Below are 23,226 nucleotides of genomic sequence, written 5' to 3'. Positions count from 1 at the left end.
TGAGAACATTTAATGGATTGGTGGCTGAACAGAACAACAACATGTTGCACTCATCAGTTAATTACTCAACAATAAAATGTGGTTGCACTGGGGTGGAATGTGAGCATGTTTACAGTGTTTACAAACCAAAAAGATTTGCTTGAGAAGAAGGGGGGGAAAAATGGAAGATGTACAAGGGATATAAAGTAAGGTTAATTTGTCCATAATTCAGTCATGTTTTATTTTAGAAATCTCAATAAAATACATTTTTGAACACCCACATGGTCTCAAAGCTCTGCCAGATAGAAAGCAGCACATCATGTAATCCTCCCCGACAACAACATGACTTAGACACATGCATGAAGTCATTAGATGTGAGATTAGCTAACATGTCAACAAGACCTTGGATAACAAAAATCAGTCATCCCTGGAATATCTGAGAGGCACTCTATAATGCAAAATGTCAAAAATGTTTCTCTGTGAAAACCAAGAATTCACTTGGCCCTGTTTTGCTAATAAACAACATTAGAAACAGATAAAGAGCAAGTTCTGATCACTCAATATAACAAGTGCTGTGTATTCAGGCTACTAAGCTGTTAGCGAATCAAGCGGCAAAATTGGTTTTGTTTTAATTTTAATCATCCAAATCCCATTTTTGCAGATGAATTAAAATGTTGCCAACCAAAGCAGATACAAATTGTATTCAAGTACTTTGATTTGTATGGATCTGATTCACACTTCTTTTTTTTTTTTATCTCAACTAGCTTACGAAGCAAACAGTCCAATATATGTCCAACTAATTACAATACAATTCAGTCCAAATTAATTTCAGAACAATCCAGTTCATTACAATAGAAACCAGTCGATTAAAGACACTAATTTCCAGACCCAGAGGGTCACTTTCAGTCCAAATTATGGTACAATAGAGTTGAATTGAGTTGATTATTTCATGTTCTCTGGTTGGGTTGATTGGACAGAAAAGAGTTACTCAAAAAAAAAAATAAAGCCATGATGCCAGGAGTACCCTCAACCGAAAAAACAAATAAAAAAATTATACAGTTAATGACAGCAACAGCTCCATGAATGGCTTTGTCCAGGAAAGAGAGACAGCGCAAAGCAAGGAGTAGCATTTCATAGAAAAGACAAATAAGGAGCAAACAAAGTTCTTGGTAGCAATAGCTCCGTTAATTGTTCTGTCCAGTAGAGAGACACAGCTAAGCCCAATAACTGAGCTAGAAATACTTTCTATCCAAAGAAATAACAATGACAGTATACAGCTCGGTAATGTGTTGTTGTTTTTTTTTTTTTTTTTAAGAAAGGCAGCTAAACACAGGGTCACTGGTCCAAGCAGTTCTTCTACACTTTACACATAGTTGCCTGTATCAAAAGGTACTAAATGAGATAAACAAACTCCACTTAAACAAACTCTACCTCTGCTTTCTTTCTTGTCCATTAGGAATATAGTCATTTATTGCAGAATTTGAAAGATTCAGTATATGAAAATGTGCCCCATGTTTTGCTCTTTTGGCCGTTGATGACTAATCAAAGCAGTGGCATCAAAATTGAAAGAAAAAAAGACTAATCTCTTTTTATTTGATGACTAAAATAAACAGATAAACCCACTTAAACTTTTGCACCAAGTAAAATTATTAATTACATTTAATTACTCAAATGCAGACGTTGGTGCATTACAATCTACTTTGTATTATATTATTGATATTGGCCAATTACAGCAAGTTTCCAAAGAACAACTGACCCAATACTCTTCTTATGCTGCTAGAGCAAAATTAGTTCAGTTTACTATTGTTAAAGAGTGACATTAAATTATTCAAAGTGATTTGCAAACTGGGAGACCATCTTTTAATATGAGAATGAGCAAAACCCTTTTTTTTTTTACATTAAAATCTACAGTGATTTACAAATTCATTTCCTACAGAAAATCTGACTAATTTATTCAAAATGATCATATTTTGTAGAGCAGGTAAAAAAATTAATACAATTTGTTTGGTTAAATAAAAACCCTCGAATTCCTTTGACTTGACAATTTTGACCAGTGTACCAAAATGTTTGTCCACCCCCGGGTTATGCTGTTAACTTTCACTTCCTCCATTTTAACTGTAAATAGTCATGTGTTACCTAGATTATACCCAAATGTTTGCATTCAAGTACAGTATATAATGCTTGAAGCATCATGCTGTATGAATTAGTTGTTTTCATTTATTTATTCAATTCACTTTTTATGTTATGTTAATTTCTCATGTGTTCCAGCTCAATGTACTGTTTTGTGCCTTCCAGCTTTAAGGATGAGTCGCAGTGCTTTGTTGTTTGTCCAGCTAATACTTTATTATAATGCGAAGTGCTGTTGGGTAACCACTAACATCACTAAGAAGAGCGGCTATTTTGCCCGTCACCTCTTTTTTATTTTCATCTTCTGGTGCGAAATCAGCCTTTGTTGCATTAAAAGAGTGAAATCAACCGGCCTCCGTGATTCTATTGCTCTGGATATTTTCATGGCAGCATCAAGGGGGGTGCTTCGGGATCTGACAAAACAAAGAGTGGAGGAGACAGCGGCATACATCTGGGTTACAGTTAGTGTTCCAGTTAAATAAAAGGCTGGCTGATGGGGTGGGGTCAGAGGTTAGCACAGGGCTCAGTCAGATTTATTCTCAGACCAAAAGCACACAAAGTTCTAACATGGAGATTGCTGTATTGTTTTACTATAGGGCGCACCTAAAATCCAAAAATTTTCTCAAAAATTGATGGTGTGCCTTATATATGATTACCGTTGTGCTTACTGGCCTGTTTTATGTAGTACAATGCACTGAAAAATCTGTTAAAATGTGTAAGTACGACTTTGGTTAGCAACAAAGTTGCTGTGCTCAATGGATATTCAGAGCATTAGCTACCTGATGGGACCCCTGAGCTGTCCACAAGACTGCCTGACTATAATTTTTAAACTAAACGTGCATCCATGTAAGGCAGCCTGCGCCTGGAGTACGCACTATCAACAATAAACCAAGTAAGTTAATTTGATATAAAAATTATGTTTATTTTGGCCTTATTTTAGAAACAGGGCAGTGTAGTCCAACTACTCTGTCCTAGCGACAGAGACGGTTAGCTCTCCCTCTCAGGAGAGAGGTGTGTAGGTGAAGGGGCGAAGTGATATTACACACTCAGGAAGAATATCTAATGCACCTTATAATCCCGTGCACCTTATGTGTGAATATAGACACATAAATAACGGTATTAAAAGTCAAAGTAATTTATAATTTTGAATTAAAAAAAAAAAAATCAGAAGTGAAAAACAACCCTTAAATAAAGGAAAATTGAATAAATTTGGCCTGTTTACAAACACTTAAAGATAAACAACGCAAGTTTAAATTTTAAATCTGTTTTTCTTTCCCATACATGCCCTTACAATAGCCCGATGTGTAAAATGAGTTTTTCTGCAGTTGCCTCTATAGGCTCCATTATGTAGTTCATCAGAGTGATTCGGGCCGAATCTTCTGAGCGTGTGCATGAGTGTGGTGCTTTGCGTGCTCTGGTTCACCTGAACCAGAGAGAACACTGACTAACTTTATTATTTATAACTTTCTTACCTGAGAAGACATTACGCCTCTGAAGAAAATATCTGTGCAGTCGCAGCAGCAGATGCTTGTCCTCTTCTCACTAACACATGAACAACACTGGTGTCATTTCAACTTGTTGCCAGAGGGGGCAAACATCTGCAAAACAGAACGTGCGCTATGCTCCTGCAACACTTTTGATTGAAATCGCTTGTAATTTCTGGAAGGGGTACCCCATAAGTACTGGGAAAATAATCTGTAAACTCCATAAGGTATATTTTAATTTCCAGGAAAGAAACCTACAGGTCCCTCTAAGTACTGTGTAACCTTTAAGTGCTTCATATTGAAGGCATCCTCTAAACTGAAGTAAATGTGAAAGAAAAATTTTTACAGCATTTAAAGGTTACCTTTTGGATCCACTCCTAAAACTTAGAGGAACTCATAGTGGACTTTTATTTATTTTTTAGAATTTCTAGATTGCCTTCTGAGAACTTAAAGAGCAATAAGTAAGAAATTGACTATAAAATTAACCAAAATTATTTTCATTTGTCACTTGGGATAAAAGTAACATTCCCCATAAACAATGGGTCCTCTATGGACAGACAATGAAAAGCCAATGTGATAATCATCCAGAGAAGACGGCTCACCCGCTACTACCATCTAATGTAGAACAGATTACTGGATCAATGTGTGCTTCTGTGCTTTTTGTCTCTCTTGTTGTGTCTCTGCTCTGTCTTCTCTAACCTCAGTCGGTCGAGGCAGATGATCGTTCATACTGAGCCCGGTTCTGCTGGAGGTTTTCCTTCCCGTTAATGGGGAGTTTTTCTTCCCACTGTTGCTTCATGCTTGCTCAGTATGAGGGATTGCTGCAAAGCCATGTACAATGCAGACAACTCTCCCTGTGGCTCTACGGTTCCCCAGGAGTGAATGCTGCTTGTCGGGACTTTAATGAAATCAACTGGTTTCCTTATATAGGACATTTTTGACCAATCTGTATAATCTGACCCAATCTGTATAATATGATTGAACTTGACTTTGTAAAGTTCCTTGAGATGACATGTTTCATGATTTGGGGCTATATAAATAAAATTGAATTGAATAGAATTGAATAATCAACAAAAAACAGCAAAATGGTACAATAATTTACATTTCCTTGCAAAATTGCTTTCTACCCTCTTAAGCGTTTGCAACTTTGTCACGTTACAACCATGACCTTCAACAGATGTATTGGGAATTTATGTGATAGACCAACACAAAGTAGTGGAAGTAACATTTTGCATGGTTTTCACTATCAGACCTTACAGTAAATATAGATGTTTTGGGAAGGCCCCGGAGAAATTTCAAAGATATTCTCCGACATCTTTGAGATAGATATATAAACATAAATAATAACCCAAGCATTAAACAGCTCACAAAACACAGTACAAACCATCATGCTAAGATGGAAAGCATGTGGCACAACTGCAAATCTACCAAAACATGGACATCCACCTAAAGAGAACATCAATAAGAGACGCTGTGAAGACGCCGGTAGTATAGCTGGAGGAGCCGCAGAGATCAGCAGCTCAGATGGTAGAACCAAAAAATTGACTTTTATGGAAGAGTGGCAAGAAGGAAGTCGTTGCTGAAGGAAAAGCCACAAGATATCTGCAGTTTGCTACCAGCCATGTAGGGGAAACAGCACAAATGTGCAAGGAGGGGCTCTTTTCAGATAAGATCAAAACTAAACTTTTAGGTCAACATCCAAAAGAGGCTGAAAACTAACAACCGACATCACATTCAAACCACCATAGGGACACTGAACCATTGTGATGGCAGGATCATGGTGTTGGGACAGCCTTTGTTCGGCAGGGACAGGAAAGCTTGAGTAGCTGGGAAGAATGATGTGGGTGAAACGGGTCGATCCCGTCAGAAAACCTGTTAGAGGCAGCAAAATATTTAAGAATGGGGACGAGGTTCACCTTTCAACAGGACAATGACCCTAAACACACAGCCAGAAGTTGAATGGATTGAATCAGATCAAAGCGTATTCATCTTTTAGAAATGCCCAGTCAAAGCCCAGACCTAAATCCCACTGAATATCCTGAAAACCGATACCCTCCATCCAGCCTGACTGATGTTGAGCTATTTTTCCAAGAACAAAAGGTGAAAATTAAGTCTCTAGATGTGCAAAACTGGTAGAGACACTACCAGAGACATACTCAGTATTACTTGTGTGTGTAACGTGTCGAAATGGGTTTCTACAAATGCGTGCCACACTTGTACATTTGTCATTTGCAAATAATCTGGAAAACTATCCTTTTCTTACAATAGTGCTCATTTTTGGGTTATCTATTGCATGAAATCCCAATAAAGCATATGAAAGTATGTGGTTGTTACATGCAAAAATGTGGAAAGAAAAAAAAAAGTTTAAGAGATGTGAATACTTTCACCAGGCACTGGAAGTAGATTGTATAATAAAGCAATAATGTCATTATGATTAAAATCTCTCCTAAATAAGTGTCAGGTTAGATGTCTTTATCTGCAGCCAAAAATATTCGGAAATGCTTAATGTGCTCGATCAGTGTAATGTATACACACAAGTAGCTAATATAAGTACCGGCACTTAAGTAGGATTTTCCAAGCCAGCAGCACTCTTGGAGCGAGCACAAGGTCTATGACGCACATTAACAGGAGGCAGTTCAACAATATTTACTAAGCACATAAAACACGGCCAGTCAGAAATCTGCGCGTTAAACAAGTAGTGTGCACAAAGCCTGGATAGAAACTTTTTTTTTTTTTTAACAGGTGGTGGCTGGAAAACTCCTCTCGCTGCCGCTAATTTAACTCTCGACGAAGCGATGGGTGCTCCAGGTTGCTGTTCTCCAAACAAGATCCTGGAAGCAGGAGCACGTTTGCATACGCAACTTCAAGAGAGGTTGTCACTGGGAATTAGTCATCCATACAAGTGCTCTCCCTTTATATCGAGTGCTTATGCCTCTTTTTAGTATTTCTCTCAGCCACAGCTCTTCTAATACAGCAACAGTGTAGTTTTCCTTGGTTTTGCTTTTTAGTGATTAGATCTTTGTTATATGTGCTACTAATTTCTAACTCCTGGATCTTCAGGTTTAAGAACAGTCCAGACAAAAGTAGGAACTCGCTCTTTGCACCTCTGTTGTTTTTTTTGAGGGTCTGACCTTATCTGATCTATGGCTTGGGGCTTGATAAATTCATTAGCTCATTAACACACAGCCATTATTAGGCATTACAACACCCAAATCCATTAATATCCAAAATATTAATTAGACTTAGACAACTTTATTTGTCATCCTGCATGCACAGAGTGTGCACAGAATGAAATTTCGTTTGCATACAGCTTGGAAAATCACGGTAAAATGCGGTAAATTTCAGCAAATTACAGTGTCCATTTTGTGGCTTCAGCAGTTCAGAGTCCATTTGTATGAATATCTTTTCAAGCAGCTCTTTGTTATTTTTCCTCCCTGGATTTAATAACTAACAAAGGAAAAACTCCACACCTTATAAGTTTATTGTTGGTCCTGACGCTCGGACCAAAGACGTTTTATACCCAGGGATGTTTATCAAACGTGGGCCGCTTCTGGGTTATGATCACAGCACTGGTTTACCCTCCACTCACCCCCTGAGGTCTGAGGGCAGAACGTGGGAGAAAGCAAAGGTTGACAGGAAGTGGTCGACTAAGGGGCAGAGGTATGTGTGTGTTCCCGTGCGCATATCTGCAGTTGTGTGTGTGTGTGTGTGTGTTTGCCCAGCAGGCAATACACACAAATCCAAGACAGGAAACGAAGTGGTTGTGCCACTGGTTAGCAGGAAACAGAGCAGAAGATAAATGACTCAAAACCAAGTTGGCAGAACTTCTGAGAGGAAAAGCTGAGTGGACGCTTAGGGGGGAACCAAGTGCTGACATGCACCAAGGTGAGCCTAACCAAACAGGAAAACAAACAATGCATGTGATTAGTTTTCTATCCAGAGCGTTTGAAAGTCAGAAGGGCACGCTTCTTCTGTCGGTTTTGGGAGATGATCAAAAAATAAATAAATGCTTGTGCAAAAGGATTTTTGGAAACATTTAAAAAAAAGAAACCAGGGTGATGTTTACCCGGCACGAGCTGCCAATGCAGAATCACTTGAGGGTTTTTTTTTTTTTTTTTTATAAATTCTACATATTTCTATTTGGTAGTAATGTATAAGCTGATATTTTCTGCCACTTAAAGGTTACTATCCAGAACTTAGAGGTCACATTTGTAGAACTGACAGCTTACCTACCAAAAACATCCAAAAAAATGGCGTGCTTCGTTGGCACAGTGGTTAGCGTGCACGACCCATATACGGAGGCCCTAGTCCTCGACCTGTGGTCCTTTGCTGCATGTCTCTCCCCTCTCTCATACACCCTTTCCTGTCACCCCGCTATATGAAAAACAAGCTACTAGTGCTGTAAAAACCTGTAAAAAATTCCTAAAGCCACATTCCAGTTACAGTCAAAACTCCGAAACTGACTCCCTGGTTGCAAAAATCAGCTGGAAAGTCAGATTTCCCCCTCATAAAGACGGATAAATGTTTTAAGACTGATTGTCAGATCCAATACGGCACCTCCTTGTATCAACAACAATAGGCTACGATGAAAACAAGTTTATTTTACAAGGTAAAGCTGTAAGAATGCGTCTGTAATCATTGTTACACGTAGGGGCCACAAATTGGAACCAAACAAATTAAAAGTGGTGTTTACAGGTGGGTAGTACAGCTTTAAACGGTGTTCGTAAGAGATGCTACGAACAAAACAGCAGATTTGCTGGCCGTCGCCTTTTTGGAATATCAACCTTTTGTTTTTATTTGGGAATCCCAAGACTTCTGACTGTGTTAGCTGGTACGATATTCACTCGAGCCTGCCACCACTCCCAGCTCCTAGTTCCGACTCCCGAGGTAAAAAGGAACACTGCATTAGAAGTTACTTTCCAGAAATGATAGATTATGATTAATTTACAGGGCACTGTCCCAGTGGTTACTGTCCAGAACTTGCAAATTATTATCACAAAGCTCCAAATTTATAACTTCCTGTCCTTGAACCTGGAGGTCACAATCTGTAATTTATAGGGTGCCTCTCCAGAATATGTTTTACCTTTCCTTACCTGTAGCTTCTCAGGGTACTTTGTAGGTTATAGAAGGCAACCTCCAATGAGTTTTTTTAGGGTTCCTTTCCCCGAATTTAGAGGATGGCTTCAGGGACCTACAGGTTATGATTTCAGAACATAGATACATTTACAGCTTTCTCTCTCAGAACCTAAAGATTGTCTTTCATGATTTGCAAGTTACAGGAACCAATAGGTTGCTTTCCGGGGTACTAAAATGTTACTTTTTCTTGAAGTTGCAATATTCTTGTACAGCACTCAGTTGCTTTTACTTACCTGAACGATTTGAAAAATGAGTATATTCACAAAGGAACCTCCATGTTGCAGGAAGTACAAGGTTACAAGTCACATCAAACTAGCCACAGCCCAGGGCCCAAAAGTAACCTGTGGCTTCCAGAAAGTAACCTATAAGTTCTATGATTATTATGTATTCCTTCCTGAGTGACAAAAACCTATTACTACTCCAAGAAATATAACTTTCTGTGGTGTTTTACAGGCCATCCATCGTTTATTTTCTTTCCATTTGCTTGGGCACAAACTACCTCGTTGTTAAGATCCAGCCCTGGTCTGTGCTGCCATCTGGTGGCCTTTACGTGCCTGTGCAGTCTGTTTGGTGACCAAAACAGGCAACAAAAAGGAGCTGCTAATATTTGTGAGTGATTCTAAAGTTAAAAGTTTGGTATCAAATGTTTGATGTAGCCAACAGCCAGAGACGACGTCAAATTCTGGATCTAATTAGGAGTAAAAGTGCTTTGATTGCTCAATGAATTTCACCGTGTCTCAGACTGAAACAACAACGGGCATCAAGCTCACTGTTTTTGATCTGATAACTAAATAGTAGAGAAGATCGTTAATCCAGAAAGCATCTCTAAAAACCTTTGAAAGATATAATTTCAACGAGACCACATTCGCAGACACAAACCCACCTCACTGACATTTAGGGAACTGATGTGGAGATGGTGGACTCTTAAAAGTAGCTGGGTGTTCACCTGGACCCTAAACTGAACTGGACTCATAACAATGATGTTCTTTACAAGAAAGGACAGAGCAGACTCTACCTCCTGAGGAGGCTGAAGTCTTTTGGAGTACTGGGGTGCTCCTGAAGACCTTCTTTAACTCTGTGGTGGCATCAGCCATCTTCTTTGGTGCGGTCTGTTGGAGCAGCAGCTTATCTGTATCTGAGAGGAAGCGGCTGGATGAACTCATTAGCAGGGCTCTGTCCTCTGGACGCAGTGCAGGTGGTGGGAGACAGAAGGACTGCAAGAAAAGCAGGGTTCCCACACCTTGGTGAACATCAAATTCAAGGACCTTTCAAGGACTTTCCAGGACCAATTTCCTCAAATTCAAGGACCACACGTGGCGGCATTTACCAGCTGTGACCGCTGAATAGGTTATCATATTTTAATACAATACAAATTCAATAAAAGACTAAACGGCATTGAAGTTGTTGGGTCAGAAGCAATGCACAAAAGTGGATTTAATTTATAGCCTACATTGATATTGATCATATTCATAGCCTACATTTATATCCACAGTACATGGCTATGCCATACTACATTACATATAAGATGTACATTAGCCTACCGTTTCATGGAATTTTATGAAAAAAAGTGCAGCATTGAGATGTTCAGAATTATATCAATTTGTTTCACTTACTTTCATCTTTGATTAAGCTAGTTTTTGACTTTGACTCTGAAAAGTCGCTAAATATAGCTACAAAGTCGCTGAGTTGGCAACACTGTGTGAATGTAACCTATTGGACGCACGTAGGCCTAAACCGTAGCCTACCAACTAACGAAGAAGAGCGAACGTACTTTTGCAAATTAAAAGTCTGCGGAATCAACATAATTTTAAAAGATCGTGTGGTAGTAAAATAATGACACGAGTCGTCATCCGTGTGAACTTTCAACCCCACAAAAAAATTCAAGGACTTTCAAGGACAAGGTGTTTTTTTTGGCTGTTTTCAAGAACTTTCAAGGGCCTTGAATTTATTTTTTCAGATTCACAAACTTTCAAGGATTTCAAGGACCCGTGGGAACCCTGGAAAAGTCTGATGACTGATGGATGATGTTTTCCACCCCATGCACGGAGCTGTTGCAGAGCTGGAGAGCTCTTTCAGTGACAGATGCTCCACGGAGCGCTTCTGCAGATTGTTCCTACCAGCTGCTGTTAGATTTTATAATCTCCGTTGCTGACAACAGACTCAATAACTGTTTACATCATGCTAATGGTTGCACAGTTCTGGTCCGGTGATTAACCGTTTACACTGTCCCCAGATGCTAAGACACACGCCTTAGCTACTTTGGGATGCTGCCGCACTATCACGCACATTGCATCATAGTATTGTGTATTCAAAGAGGATGGAGTCTTTTCCACTGTTAAAAAAATCCTTTTCCCACTGTGCAATATTAATATTTATTTTTTCTGGTGTTTACTTTTTGTCTTTTACTCTTAGTGTTTCTTTAGAGCTAATGTTAGATTAGACTAGTTTGTTCTTTTTTGCTTCTTTCATTGCTCATAATTGTGTAACTGTCTGTTTGTCACTGTCACACCCAAATTTCCCCACTGCAGAACAATAAAGGAGTTCTTATCTTATCTTATTGGTTCACTTGGTCAAACTAAACTCCTTTATTTTGTGTTAGGGCTTTTGTTCACTGCAAAAACAAGAACTAAAACCAAGTAATATTTTCTTAAAATGAGTATCTGTCCTTGATTTGAGCAGGTAAATAAGATGATCTGCCAATGGAATAAGACTTTTGCACCTAAAATAGGAACAACTCATCTCCATGATCTTATTTCAAGTGCAGTATATCTAATTATCTTATTTTAAGGGTCAAAATACTCATTCCATTGGCAGATAATATTATTTACCTGCTCAAATCTGGGACAAAAACACAAATTTTAAGAACATTTTACTTATTTTAGATCCGTTTTTGCAGTGTTTGAGCGGCTTAGAGGAGGACTTGCTGGTTGGTGTGCTCTGGATAATTGTCCTGCTGTGTAGCTGAATGTGCCTGGGTTTTTGATCAGACATCCTCCTTCTGGATTATCTAGTGAAAAGTAGAAAATCATGGTTTCATCAAGTTGTCTGGATCCTTAGACAGCAAACCAGCTCCAACCCATCACACTGCCACCAATACATTTGACCATTAGTATGATATTTTCATGTAACGTTGCTAGTTTTGCACCAGATTTAACAGGAAGCATACCTTCTAAATACGTCTACTTTTGTCTCGTCACTCAATGCAATATTTCCCCATAGGCCTTGGAGATCATCGTGAGCCAAGCCTTTCTGTTTATTTATCTTCAAACTCTCCCATGGTTGCCATTTAGCCCAATCTTTCTCATTGCTGGATCATGAACATCAACCTTTACTGAAACAAGTGAAGTCTGTGGGGATTTAAATGTAGTTCTGGGTTCCTTTGTGGGATGAGTTGTTGATCCAACGTTGCTTGATTTTGATTGGCCAGGAACTCCTGATATGTTCACCATCTTCCACCAATTTCTGTCTAGTAGCATTCGCTGTCGTTTTCTGGCGTCCCAAAAGCTTAACGGCCTTGTAACCCTTACCGGACAGATGATTGTGAGTTTATGTTTTTTAATTCCTTTATATCAGCGTACAATGTGTTGCTTTTTGCGAACTTTTAGGCTAACTCACGTTGTCAGACAAGTTCTATTCAAGGGATTGTTTTTATTTTACCGGCCAAACAGGAATCAGGCCTTGGTATGACTATGGTTGTTCACATTTATTTCAAAATTTAACATTGAGTGGAGGTGGGTAATTTGTTTTTCCACACAGGGCCAGTTTGTTTATTTAGCTTTTACCCTTTAATTAATGAATCATTTGAAAACTGCTTTTTTTAATTGCTCATATTTTCTGTCTGATATTAAAATTTGCTTGATAATTTGAAATAAATAGGTGACAAAAAATGCCCTGCGACAGACTGGCGACCTGTCCAGGGTGAACCCCGCCTCTCGTCCAATGAACGCTGGAGATAGACACCAGCAACCCCCGCGACCCCATGAGGGATAAAGCGGTTTGGAAAATGGATGGATGGATAGGTGACAAAAAAAGCGGAATAAATATCTGATAGAAAAATCAAAGGATTTTTGACATGGGGCATATGGGTGGCAAAAGCAAGGAGGCATGGGATGAATGGGGGTCACCATCCAAGATGCAAAAACTGCCAGTGTGTAGACAGAATAAAGGGCCATTTTATCTGTGAAAACATAATGACTTTAACTCAAAAAGTAGCCAAGCTCATAAAAAAAAGAGGACTTCTCTGGGTTATATTCATTAATGCCAAAATCTTTTTAACCCCTACTTGCTTGTTTATTTTGCTTCCCATTGCAGCCTAAAATGAATTGTCAGTTGACCAATTTGAATCTCGAGCCGTTTAATTAGCTTATTTAAATGAGTCGAATGCGTAATCACTTGTATTGTTACTGTGCTTGCAAAATGTTATTGCTTTTTGTTTTGTTTTATCAAACGAGTCTCTTTTGAAAATGAGAGCTCAGATTTTAATGATTACACCATTATATAAAAGGTCAAATTAAACAAAGCAAAAAATGACGTGGCAAATATAACAAATACAGATGGTGACACGGTATCTTGAAAATTTAATTAATTGGGTAAAATAGGGGTTGGTAAACATTTTTCCTTGTCACTACAAAACTGTTAGTAAACCAAACAACAAAGAAATTGTTTCTTGGATTTCCCTTTCTTGGTACAAAACATCTGAGCCAAGGCTTGAAGCGAAGAGGTCGATCGTCTCCTGCATCCTCAGATTTATACGACCTGCAAAGACCTACAGGCATCGTCGAACACATCTCAGTCAGGCGTAAAAGGTTTCCTGAGAGACTCACCCACACGCAAACTCATTTTAGTGTTGATTGTACGCTGTAACAGTCGAAAAGCTTTTTTCACTAGAAATGTGACCTCCCTAAGAACAGTGCTAAGGCAAAAAGGGCTGCAGAGTGAAAAACCGTGCAGAGGCCTCCAGAAGACACATGCAAAGGAACCGAATTTAAACAAATGTTTCTGTACCGACGGACAAACACCGGATCACGTAAGAAAACTACATGAGACAAAAGGGGCAAACGTGAATAAATTACTGAGATGTTACGGAGACGTCTGAAGTATAAACTGATTTACAGGCAAGTGGCAGAAGAACCCGACAAATCGCTTTCAGCCAACATAGTTTCTGCTTTTCAAGTAAAACGGCTGCAAACAAAAGACAAAACAGAGAGGAAACTAAACAGAGTTAAAAAGATATAAATATCGAACGCATACTGCTAGGCATTTGTCACTAGTTTTTTTTTTGTTTTCTTTTTGCTTTTCTACCACAGTAAACAAAGTCATTCTATTATATGGATGACAAAGATGAACACTTTTAGAAACTACTACGTAAAATAGTGCTTTGTTACAAACAAATCAGTTCTTCTCAGTCACACAAACAAACTCACAAGACTATGGAGAACAGATCAATACTATACAGTCACTTAGGGAGCGTATTACAGTTTTATTACTTTAGAAAATCTGCTATTTCTGTTTAGAAGTGCTGGGAGAAAAGCTTTTCTGTGGAGGCTTTTGGCTGCTTTTTCAGCACAGCACCGTGGCGTTGTGCAGAAGGCCTTATAATTTAGATTTTCTCGGCAAAACGGACAGACACGGGACGTTCAGACTCACCTTTTACGATAACATCGTTAATATCGACAGCACACACAAGCTCACCGTTAACTGGGCTGATTCTGCACACACGCAGCGTCACAGTAAAGACACGTTTAAAAATAAACTGTCCGCCGGGATTGCTTCGGCACAAGCGGTCCCTTTTTGTGGGCAGTGACACAAATTGGCAAGGTGAGATCACTAATTTGGCTGGTATGCCCCCAAAAGGTCTTATTTATGCTTTCATTTGGTAGAGCCGTCTGTCCAGAGCGATGGACGGTAGCAACTTTAACGCTGCTTTGAACTGACCTGCAAGTGGGTCCTGGTCCATCCATCCTTAAGTTAGTACTACAAACTGTAAATTCCTGTTACCTGGACTGAGTGCGCAACTTGATTCAAACTAAATATGCATGACTTATTCAACAAATACTTGGTTACATTATTAAGCATATCGATGCCTGCTTAAACTGCGACATTAAAAGCAGTGCAATCTTTCTTGCAGCTGATGTCTTTTCTTTAGGCTGAATGGCTTTACAGGTTGCACTGACACCCGGCTGCGTGTGCTTTCCCAAAATAAGTCACCCATTAACAGAGGATGCTTTAATGCCAGGCTTTTGTAGGACAGAGGGTTTTAAAAGGTTCAAAACGACCTTAGCAAAGGCAATAAACTCATACTTGTAAACCAGCTCCTCACAAGCAAATACTCTGGGCTTATACACAGGCACAATGTGTTGTTTAGTCTCATAATAAATGTGCTTTGGCAGAGACTCCCAGCTGTTTCTTAGCAGGCCTCCTTGGCTTGACTTGGCACTTTGCACATCTTCAAAATCTGCTTCAAAGCTTTCTGGACATCCTCGTCCATCTGACCCTGAGGGACACAGCACAGGTTCAGTTACTGACGGCTTAAAAACAGAATGCTTTTTTTTCTCAATTTGGGGTAATCAAAGACACCAAAGCACTGCAGGATTTATCGGCGATGCTGAAAACATTACACTTAAACAGCCTTTAGAGCAACAACCCTAAACACAAATATTCGTTTACATTTTTCAAACCCAGATTTCCAGAGATTTCTACCAAACTCTGGGCAACGGAAACAGGGATGGATGGACGAATGGATGGAATATTTACACAATAAGATAATTCAAATATTTTTTTAAATAATTGTAAATAAATTAAAATACTTAACTATATTTTCAAATTATGCCAGCCTGTGCAGAAATCTTGAGAGCTTTGCCCGTATATACACGTTTTAATGGACATTTGGTCCAGATTTATATAAAAAGCAGGCATTGCACTGGCTGAAATAACCCAAATGAAACATTGACTGATTTACCTGAACAGCGTAGAGAAGATGCATCCTGTAGACGGACACTATTTCATCATGCTGCTTCTTTGATTCCTTCGGAGGCAACACAAGGCAAAATTGTAGTTTAGGTGCACCAAGAGTACAAATACTAGCATTAGCAGTAAATGACTGTATGTCATTTATAATGAATCTTACAGCTAGCTGGTACTGAAGTTGTTTAATTTGCTGCAGAAGCGTCTCCATCTGCTGGTTTTGCTGTTGCCTCTTGGACGGGGAGCAGGAGCTGTAGGAGAGCTGTGATAGGCTGTTCAGGGCGTCCTTTAGTTTGCCTACTTCCCGAGACAAGTCATCTATCTGAAAATGGAGTAAAACAAAGGCTAATATAAAAATAAACATTATAATGCAACAAATAAGCTAAAAATGTTCTGATTAAAATCTACTTGCTAACATATACAAGTAAAGGAAATCTAATGGTATTAGATAGGAACTTAAAATCTATACATACATTAGGTTTCCACTAAAAAAACATGACAAGTTCAACATGTTTTATGCCAATAAGCTACTAATAAGAAGATTTGAGTTTAAACATGTTACTCAGGAGCTTTAAACAGAGATATCTGCTGGGAGGTGCTTCTTTCACTGCAAAAAGGGAACTAAAAGTAAGTTGAAATTTCTTGGAATTACTATATATTTCCTTGATTTGAGGAGCTAGATAAGACTATTTGCCAATGGAATGAGTATTTTTACCCCTAAAATAAGATAATTAGACATACTGCACTTGAAATAAGATGATGGAGATGAATTGTTCCTATTTTAAGTGCGAAAATATTATTCCATTGGCAAATAGTCTTATTTACATGCTCTAATCAAGGAAAAATACACTGATTTCAAGAACATTTCACTTACTTTTAGTTCCCTTTTTGCAGTGTTCTTTTATTGTTTCTAAATCAGCTCTCCTCAAAAGGCCCGCAGCTTTTAAAACTCAGTTCCTGAAGTGGATCTTAGTGCAGATAAGCTGAATATTACTGACCCTCTTGTTCTTTTCTCTTTCCGACGCGACGTGATTCTCCACCAGCTGCTTGAGCTGACATACAGCATCCTGTGATTCAGCAAGTTTGGCGGTCAGTGTCTGGTTCTCCTTCTCCCGTGACATCAGCAGCTCCTGCAGAGCCTCCCGCTCTGAACGGTTATCTCGCGCCTAAAGGATGAGAGAAAGGAACAGGTTCAACATGATAGCTTACATCAGGAGAGCATGGAGGCCCTCTGAATCCTCTACCCACCTTCTGCCACGCGTCCGCCGCCTCCAGAGCCATCTCGTCCTGCTTCCTCAAGGCGCCCTGAAGGAGCTGCGTCAGATGGTTGACCTCGCCTTCCAGCTGCTCTCGCATGGCCTCATGATCCAGACGGGGAACTGTGTCCTCGGAGGCAACGTCTTGCTCTGCATTCAGTCTGTGAGAGACAGAAATACAGGGAAACTAATTAGGCGAGGCTAATTTATTTGTATAGCACAGTTCAGTACAAAGACAATGCAAAGTGCTTTATATGACTAAAATACATAAAAACAGAATAAAAGTAAGTTGGAATAAAATGCAGAAAAAAATGAAACAAAATAAAACATGGGAAAATGGAAACTAAAAGCAAATATTAAAGACTGTTGGACTACAAACTTGAACTAATGATGTTTCAGTAAAACAGCTTGACTAGAACAGTTGAAGGCAATCCTAAACAAAAAGGTTAAAAAGGTTTTTAACCTTGGTTTAGGTTGGTTTTGGTTTCAGTGCAAACTTATTTTCTATAAAATTCAGTTGATTGTATGAACAAATAAAAAAAATATGCCATCTTGAGGGCATTTACTGGCCAGAGGTCAAATTCATTAGCCTCGTGAGACCATCCTGATCTCGCGAGTGTTCAAGGTTTCACCTCGCAGATCAGTCTGGATACTCTCCGTTAAAGAAAATTTGGAGCCGTTCACCAAACGAACGTCCAATCAGCGTTGGCTTTGAGGCGGGTTGAGGTGTGACGTAACGGGAAGCGCGACAGTTCAGTCTAAAGAACATGGCGGCTTCAGCTGATGAAACTAGCGTTAGCGTGGCTATCGAGCAAGTTTTATCGGAATTACAGAGTATTTCTTTGCTGAGCTAACGAGCCTTTACCTGCAGCAGCAAGAGTAGCTTGGCTTGTGGTTGTGTTTTCGTCGTCGCTCTGTTACGAGCGACGACGAATCTGATTGGTTTATTTGGCCCGTCTATCACCAACATAGGCCAATCAGCTAACCAGTATTTTCGCCCCTTCCCAAAATTACTTCAACGGAAGGTTTCCAGATGGATATGCGGAGCAAATCTATCTGGCAGAGCCAGGTTACAAATTCATCTCCATGCAATCAAATTTAATCCAAATTGAAGGCAGGGTTTGCTCCAGTCAAATCTAATTATTCAGTATTTTTCAGATCAAAGTATATACAGCCCATTTCAATTCAAATTATATAAAAATAAGATCAAATGCAAGTGATAATAAAATGCTAAATGGTAAAGTTAGTCTACCCTGCATCCCAATGAATTTTGTGTGTTCACTTGTTGCCAAGTGTTAATGTCTTAGTTACGTTAAATCAACTGTGTTCTTGCTATATAGTGATGCTATTTAAACATTCTCCTTATTAATGAAGTACATTTAATGAAACACCTGAGTAACAATTAGGGGTTTATTGAGTACTGACCATGTGCATATTTTTGAATTATATAGCTAGAAAAAAAATCCTATTATTATTTATAAAATATATAAAAACTGGAAAAATATGAGTTCTGACTGTCATTGAAGATGTTTTAGCAACATTTGGGAGCCATCCAGTTTTTAGGAACAGGTGAACTTTCAGAAAATTAAACTGTTATCTTATATGGCTACAAAGTCTTATTGCTAAATGTAATAATGCCTATTTCAAGCATTTCTAACTTAATTTATTGGATTAAACATTTAACAGATGTTTTTTTTTTTTTTAAGTGCCTGAGAGAAGAAAGCAAACAAAAATAAACAACTAAATGGATGTTGGCTCAAACAATTGGTTTATAACTTTACAGAATCAACACGTCATCTGAAAAGTCAGCTTTGCATCTCCTCATTCTTACATTGTGTGTACTATTGAACCGACTCCCCTTTATTTTTATTTTGTAAAAGGTTGCGTAACATCAGCATTTTTTTTTTTTCTCCTTCTGGTATGTCTGGCTCTCTTTTGCCCTTCAGCTTCGGCAGATTGTTTCGCTGTCATGAAAGATTGCAAAGCTAATAGAAGCAGTAACATCCTGAGTTGGTCGGTTTTGCCTAAACAACTTTAAATTTGTCTGAAATTAAAAACATTTTTTGGGGGGAATCAAGCAGACAAATGCCAGAGTTCACCTGCATCTTGACAGTGAAATGAGCGAGTTGTGTCATTGATATTGCTGTTAATCCTGATAAATCCACAGGATTGTGTATCTGACCAAAACGATTAAATGTGGAAACCATAAAAAGTAAATCTCCACACACCAGAAGAGGTAAAGCTCCCGCATTCCTTCTTGATTAAGTCTAACGTGTCCAAATAAGCAGCTGGTTAGCTTGACGAATGGCAGTTTAAACTGGCGTTATTTTCTTCTTAAGTTTCTCTCCTCACCTCTTCTGAAGAGCCTCCACCTGCGTCGTCTTTTGATGCAGCTGCTGTCTGAGAGCTTCTAAGTCACTTTCCAGCTCCTTGATGGCATTTCCCAGAGACGACACAACCTGTGTGTGGTCGGCAAGGGTCACAGAGCTCTGGGCCTGAGCCTCGGCCTCCTGCCTCAGGCGCGTAGCGTCCTCGTGAGCGGCCGACAGCTTCCTCTCAGTCTCGGCGAGCGACTTCTGCAGCTCCTCCACTTTACAGCTCAGCGCCTGGACCTGTTGGTCTGAAGCGGCGCCTGACGCCGTGGTTTGCTCGGCTCGGGCCTCAGCCAGCTCTGTTTGAGCGGCATTCAGCTGGCTTTTGGTTTCGCTGAAGGAGTGCGACAGCTCCAGCAAGCGCTGCTGCTGCCCAGCGATGACCTCATTCAGCTCAGCCTTCATCTCCTCGAAGTCTTTGGCCGCGGCTTCGACAGGAACCGTGCCTTTGAGGGCCTCCTGCACGACAGGAATTAGGACATATAGAAGCTAAAATGAGACATTTGGTCTGATTTTCTCAGTTCAAGAGTGAGGGATCTTGTTTTTTTTACCTGGAGCATTCTGACTTCCTCCTGCGCCTCCTTGTAAAGCTCTTCAATCTGTGCCGTTCTCTGTTCTTTCTCCTCTGCCAGCCGTCTCTCCTCCTCCGTCCTCTGCAGCGCTTCTTCCAGCTGCCTGATACGCCCGGCTGTTTCGTCTTTCTCTGACCCCAGCTGGACAAGCCGTGCCTTGAGTTGCTTTACTTCATGTTCCAGTTCCTCCACCACCAATTTCCCCGTCTGCTCGTCTTTTCCCCGTCCCGTCTGCGCTTTCAGATCCTCTACTTCCTCCATAGCCTGATGGTATCTCTCCTGAGTGTCTGTCAGTTTGGCCTGAAGCTCTGCTAAACTTTCCCTCAACTCTTCCTCCCTTATCTTCTCTCTAACACTTCCATCCCCCTCTCTTTCCTTCCCTCTATCAAGGTGCAGCTGAGACTGAAGCAAGCTATAGTCTTTCCTGGCTTCAAGCAGTTTTATTTGGAGGTTTTCAACCTCTTGTTTCAAAATCCTGATTTCCTCTTCACTCCCGTCTTCACCCTCCTCTTCCTTTAGTTTAACGGAAACGGTTCCAGGAGGGTCTCCACCTTCCACCGGGGCCGTAGAGGGAACTTGTGCCTGAGGCTCAAACTCGTCCTGTGTGGAGTGGAAGGAGGAGTTGGAGGCCAAGCTGTTGGGACGACTGTTCTCCTTCAGCTCATTTCCTGATGGGGACGGATGGGGAAGTTTCTGTGTGATGAGAGTATATGAGTGAGTTAAAAAGAAATACGAAATTGACAGTCACAAACCTTTCCTTTTGATCTTCAAACACACTAACACACAAAAGTTTGGGCGTCACATCCAAAAGTCGGTATATTTGTACAGATTGTTAATGTGGTATTTAAAGGAGTGGTTAGCTTTTTTTTTCATTTTTTTTTTTTATATAGTGCCAATTCATGACACTTGTCATCTCGAGGCACTTTACTATGTCAAATCAATCATATTATACAGATTGGTCAAAAATTTCCTATATAAGGGAACCAGATCTCAACACTATTGAGCTGTTGAGCCGTAACAATTTCCCATCAAGCCGTTCAGTTTGTGGGAGGAGTTTCAAGAAGCGCAGGGGGACATTTCCTCAGATCAGCCCAACAAACTGACAGCTGCAATGTCACAGGTCTGAAAACAGATGAGTCCTTGATTGAAGCAAAGTTTAAAGGACATGATTATTTTTAACCTTGTCAATGTCTTATACCATATTCTGTATTCATTTTACAACTAATTTGATTAATAAAATGTGGATTTTCTTGGAAAAACATTAAATGTTTACAGGTTTACCCCAAACCTGAGTGATAGTTTGTACATGAAATACCAACATCCATCCATCCATCCATCATTTTTGGTAAAATTTATAATACTCTATCAGATATATATATAAAAAAAAAATCAATCATAAGTTATTAAAACATTTTTTCTATAAACTGAAAAGGAATATAAAGAACTTTATTGGATCTGTCAATATTATCTGAGAGTCTACAGTCAAGCCCTTTTAGAAAAGCACAACTGTTGCTAGTCAATGTTAACAGAGGACAAGAAAACACTCAGCAAATAATCCACTTTTAGCCCCACAGACATGCTAACATAGAGCCACAGCTCAGTTAAGGTTGTTTCCCTTTAAACATTTGAAGGAATAACTTTTTTATTTTGTACAACTCAACTGATTGAATTTGAGAAAAAAATATCTTGGCTTTCTTTCCATTCAAATAAAGCATCACATCAAATAAAATATCAACTAAATGAAATAAAAACAGTCTAATAAAAACTTAAATTATGTTAATGCATACATGCAAAAATTAGTAAATAAATATTTTCTGGAAATGAAAAAAAGCAGCATAAAATCGCAATGGATTTCATCATCCACAGTCTGTAATATAATCAAAATATGAAGGGAACCTGGAAAAATCTCTGCATGTAACCAACATTGATTGTGACCTTTTAACCCACACCACTGCATTAAAAACTAACATCATTCTGTAAAGGATATCGCCATGTGGGCTCAGGATCACTTCAGAAAACCATCAGCCAGCGGGTAACAGTTTGTTGTTACATCTAGGCAGGTTAAAATGTTTAAACTTCATCTGTGGCTTCAGCAGCGGGGCTTCGTAGTTAAAGAGTGCTTTAACTACTAGACTGGCCTGCCTGCAGTCCAGACCCGTCTCCTATTGAAAACGTGGGGCAAATTACGAAGTGCAAAATACAACGGAGACGCCGAACTGTTGAGAAGGTGCACATCAAGCAAGAGTAGGAAAGAATTTCACCTGCAAGGCTTCAACAATTAGTGTTGTGATGTTAAAAGGTGAAGTAACACAGTGGGTAGCATGCCCCTGTCCCAACGTATTAATGCAAGATTTTACTTTATTTTTTTTAACCTTTTCCACAATTTATCACATCCCAGCCGGAACTTCAAAGTATCAAGTATTATGAAGTGGAAGCAAAATGGTACGTGGTTTTAAAATTTATTTTAGAAATAAAAATCTGAAAAAGGGTAGAATTTTGTATTTAGCCCTCGTCACTCATCAAGTTAGCCGTTGTTTTCTAATAGGAAGAATTCACCTCTGGGTAATGTAATCTCAGTACAGCTAAAGGTTCACAGAGAACACCATGGAGGCTTGAGTGAACAAACAGGACAACCCAAATAGGCCAGGCATAATGTGGAAATGTTTATGGGTTAGATTATAACATGCAAAGCTTTGAACATCTCCCAAAACAGCGTTCAATTCATCTTCATCAATTGAAAAGGAGGGTGGCAAGCCTAAACATGGCCGTCCACATAAAGTGACAGACCAGACAAAAAGAGCAATAATGAAAAGCAGCCAAGAGGGCCATGATTACTCTTGAGGAAAACTAGAAACCCTCAGGTGAGTCTGCAGGACGTCTGTTAGTTGTGCACTCTGGCTGGTTTTTATTTTAGATGCTATGTGTGACAGAACTAAGCGCTGCCCATCACCCTGATGTACAGTAATCCTGTCAGTGGTTACCAAACATACAGCCAGAGCTCCAATGCAGTCGTTTAGATCCAAGCAGGTTTTAGAAAAGCCTGGACAACATATGACTCTTGAAGCCACTGAAAAACTGGGGGAAATCGTTCTTTACATACAGTATCCGTCCAATCTTATTAACCCTGAGCTGTTTAGCAAAGACTGGATGTGCAAAGCCGGTAGAGACACACCACAAGAGACCAACAGCTATAGTGAAAGGTGTTTTTAAATAGCAGCAACTTAAAGGGGCTGAATACAAATGTACATCCCACTTTTTTTCATGTTGAAAGTCTAGTATTACATCTTTCACTTCACAATTATTAATTATTTTGTGCTGGTCTATCCCATAGAATTGT

The 23,226-nt window shown here is 39.4% G+C and overlaps 1 protein-coding gene across 3 annotated transcripts in view; it reads right to left on the bottom strand.

The window, feature by feature from the left end:
* Positions 1-13,283: 13,283 nt before the first annotated feature.
* rai14 (retinoic acid induced 14) overlaps positions 13,284-23,226 on the bottom strand; it is a 57,025-nt gene continuing 47,082 nt past the window's right edge. For all 3 annotated transcript variants that reach the window (XM_021323530.2, XM_021323528.2, XM_021323529.2), the window contains 7 exons: positions 19,869-20,582; positions 19,298-19,776; positions 16,938-17,106; positions 16,688-16,855; positions 15,853-16,011; positions 15,685-15,750; positions 13,284-15,219 (listed from right to left, as the gene is read on the bottom strand). In XM_021323530.2, coding sequence (XP_021179205.2) covers positions 15,133-15,219; positions 15,685-15,750; positions 15,853-16,011; positions 16,688-16,855; positions 16,938-17,106; positions 19,298-19,776; positions 19,869-20,582 — 1,842 coding nt within the window. In that variant the 3' untranslated portion in view covers positions 13,284-15,132. The remainder of the gene's footprint in view (positions 15,220-15,684; positions 15,751-15,852; positions 16,012-16,687; positions 16,856-16,937; positions 17,107-19,297; positions 19,777-19,868; positions 20,583-23,226) is intronic.

Source organism: Fundulus heteroclitus, unplaced genomic scaffold (genome assembly GCF_011125445.2).
Source record: "Fundulus heteroclitus isolate FHET01 unplaced genomic scaffold, MU-UCD_Fhet_4.1 scaffold_70, whole genome shotgun sequence".
Classification (NCBI taxonomy): domain Eukaryota; kingdom Metazoa; phylum Chordata; class Actinopteri; order Cyprinodontiformes; family Fundulidae; genus Fundulus; species Fundulus heteroclitus.
The sequence above is the reverse complement of the archived record's forward strand: the minus strand, read 5'-3'. Positions and strand labels throughout refer to the sequence as shown.